Source organism: Myotis lucifugus, unplaced genomic scaffold, assembly GCF_000147115.1.
Source record: "Myotis lucifugus unplaced genomic scaffold, Myoluc2.0 scaffold_184, whole genome shotgun sequence".
NCBI lineage: Eukaryota > Metazoa > Chordata > Mammalia > Chiroptera > Vespertilionidae > Myotis > Myotis lucifugus.
Window position 1 is genome coordinate 1,381,930 of NW_005871232.1, and position 2,963 is coordinate 1,384,892.

Here is a 2,963-nt window from a genome sequence, read left to right on the forward strand (position 1 = left end):
CAGGCTTTCCTGGGAAAGAATGGGCTTCCAAGCTCATTTGAGTTTTAGGCAGAACTCATTCCCTTAGAGCAGCGGTTCTCAACCTGTGGGTCACGACCCCTTTGGGGGTCGAACGACCCTTTCACAGGGGTCGCCTAAGACCATCGGAAAACACATATATAATCACATATTGTTTTTGTGATTAATCACTATGCTTTAATTATGTTCAATTTGTAACAATGAAAATACATCCTGCATATCAGATATTTACATGACGATTCATAACAGTAGCAAAATTACAGTTATGAAGTAGCAATGAAAATAATTTTATGGTTGGGGGTCACCACAACATGAGGAACTGTATTAAGGGGTCACGGCATTAGGAAGGTTGAGAACCACTGCCTTAGGGTCTTATGACTGAGTGTCCTGATTCTTTGCAAGTTATTAGCTGGCGATCACCTGCAGATCCTAGAAGCCAGACACAATGCCTTTCTATGTGGGTTTCCTCGACATAGCTGCTTACTTCATCAGGCCAACAGGGAGAATTTCTTGCTCCAGTCTGCTAAGATGGTTTCTTACAGAATATAAAGTAATCAGAGAATGACATCCCAGCACCTTTGCCATAAACATAATCTAATTAAGGGTTGCCATCCCATCACCTTTGCTAATTCTAGGAGCAAGTCTCAGGTGCCTCCCTAACTCAAGGAAGGTGAGCCACACAAATGCATGGACATGAGGAGGTCAAAATCATTGGAGGGGTCACCTTTGGGTCTGTGTGCCACATTATTATCATGGAAACTTGGTGCTTAGAAAAAGGTAAGTGTGTTTAATTTTAGCAATAGTCCTCCATCATTCTAATTAGGTCTTGGTAAATTTCCTGGGTCACATCCTGTCCAAGGTAAAAATCCACATGATTGTAGTGTGGAATACATTTGTAATAAATAAGTCTGGTGATGTTCGGCAGTAAACTTTCAATGTCCCTGGGATCAGCCACAATGTCATGTCCACCACTCCACATTGCTGTTGGCACTTCCATCTTAGTAACGTTGTATAAGGGAGGTGTAAACTAAATACAGGTAAAGAGAGGGAGAGAAAAAAGAAGAGTGTTCACGAAAAATCACATTAGAGAAGTAACAAAATCAGTTTTTAAGCATCTACTTTAAATGTTAAAAATGTGCAGTTAGGATACACTTAGTGATATATAAACATTAAACTGTGAAATTTACTTGAAAACACTTTAGTACCAAAATATGAATTGTAAATTTTAAAAGACCACCATTATATTTTTGATTTGATTTTTGGGGAAAGAGAAAAGGATCCTAGAGAAAAGGGACACATTTCTTTGGTGGGGCCATCTTTCTAGTAGCACTTGGACTGGGAATGTGTCCTTTTCAAACAAAATTTTGGATGGGACAAAATAGGACAAATATCAGTACCCCTCCACATATGCAGAAGTCTGGGCCCAGGGAATTATTGACATTTGAGCAGCCTCTTCAGGGAGCGTTGAGACCCGTACATAAAAACACACATTTGAAATACAATGTTAAAAAGCCAGCCTGTTACAGAAAAATCGGGCCTGGCAAGTTTTTCCTGCCCTCTTCTTTCTGGTAACACCACTCATGCTGATTTGACAAATTCCACTCCCCCAGTTCCAGGGTAGTCCAGGGGACCAGGCCTGACCAATTTGTTCTTCATTCTTCTGGCCACAGCGATTATATGAGATGACTAAAACAGGGCCTGAGTTCTCTCTGGAACTTTTTGCCAGAGCTATTAAGAAAAACATTGCCTTTTCCTTTGGGTTTGCAGTTGGAAGAACTGTGTGAGCTAGATACATCAGTCACCATCCTACTACTACTATCTTGGAAAGAACTTAAAAATGGAAACAGCATATGAAGGCAGAATTGAGAGAGAAAAAGCAAGAGAGAGCGAACCCCAATGCCAGTATTTAAGTTCCTGGCTATTGTGAGTTTACCATTGTACATTTTAGCTCAGTAAAGCAGTATAATAGAGTTTGTTTCTGCTACTTGCAACTGGAAGTCTTACCTTTTACCATTTGCTACGGACTAACTTGTTTTCCCTCTAAATTCACATGTTAAAACCCTACCCCAAATATGATTGTATTTGGAGAGAAGGCTTTTAGGAGGTGATTAGGTTAAATCCAGTAGGATTGATGGCCTTATAAGGAGGGTAGACAGAGGTCTCTTTCTCTCTCCAAGAGCACACACCGAGGAAAGACCATGTGAGCACATAGCAAGGAGGAGGCGCTCGGCAAGCCAAAGGGAGCCCTCCCCAGAACCCGACTAGGCCGCTGCCCTGTTCTCAGACTTCCGACTTTCAGAACTGTGACAAATACATTTCTGTTGTTTAAGCCACTCAGTTATGGTATTTTTTTTAAATCTCAGCCTGAGCAGATGAATATACAATAGTTAATTTTGGCAGCAAACAGTTTACCCTCAGTTTGTTTGGGTTTTTCTTATTTTCTCCAAAAGTCCTACACAAACTTTTCATAGCGAAACCTGAATCACCATTTTAAAAAATAGAATCTGTAAGCTTAATGATAAAGCTAATATCTGTGAGTCAGATCTTATCCAAATAGGTATCTGAGCCTCACATGGTGAGGCCATCATCTAACAGCTTTTTCTGGGGCAGCCATATACTCTTGCTAAAGCAGGGAATCGGTTAATTACAAGAGTAAATGGTACATCGCCATAGCATGTTTGTGTGTTTGGGCACACCCACTTACACACATATGACCATAGCAGTTTAGAGGAAAATCGGATTTTTCACACCAATCAAGTTACGCATTTTTACTGTTGTAGTTAATATGGTGGCACTTTAAATTTGCTATTCAAAAAGTTTCCAAATTTCCTCAGCCCTGATTTGTAAAACCCTTGTATCTTTTTAAAACAAATTTTATTATTATGTTTAGAGAGAGAGAGACAGAGAGGAGGGAGAGAGGGAGAGAGAGTACATTGATCTGCTGC

The 2,963-nt window shown here is 40.2% G+C and overlaps 1 protein-coding gene across 8 annotated transcripts in view; it reads right to left on the reverse strand.

Moving 5' to 3' along the window:
* Positions 1-263: 263 nt before the first annotated feature.
* Positions 264-2,963, reverse strand: part of LIPK (lipase family member K) — a 40,304-nt gene continuing 37,604 nt past the window's right edge. For all 8 annotated transcript variants that reach the window (XM_023760519.1, XM_023760520.1, XM_014462520.2 and 5 more), the window contains one exon: positions 264-1,045. In XM_023760519.1, coding sequence (XP_023616287.1) covers positions 812-1,045 — 234 coding nt within the window. In that variant the 3' untranslated portion in view covers positions 264-811. The remainder of the gene's footprint in view (positions 1,046-2,963) is intronic.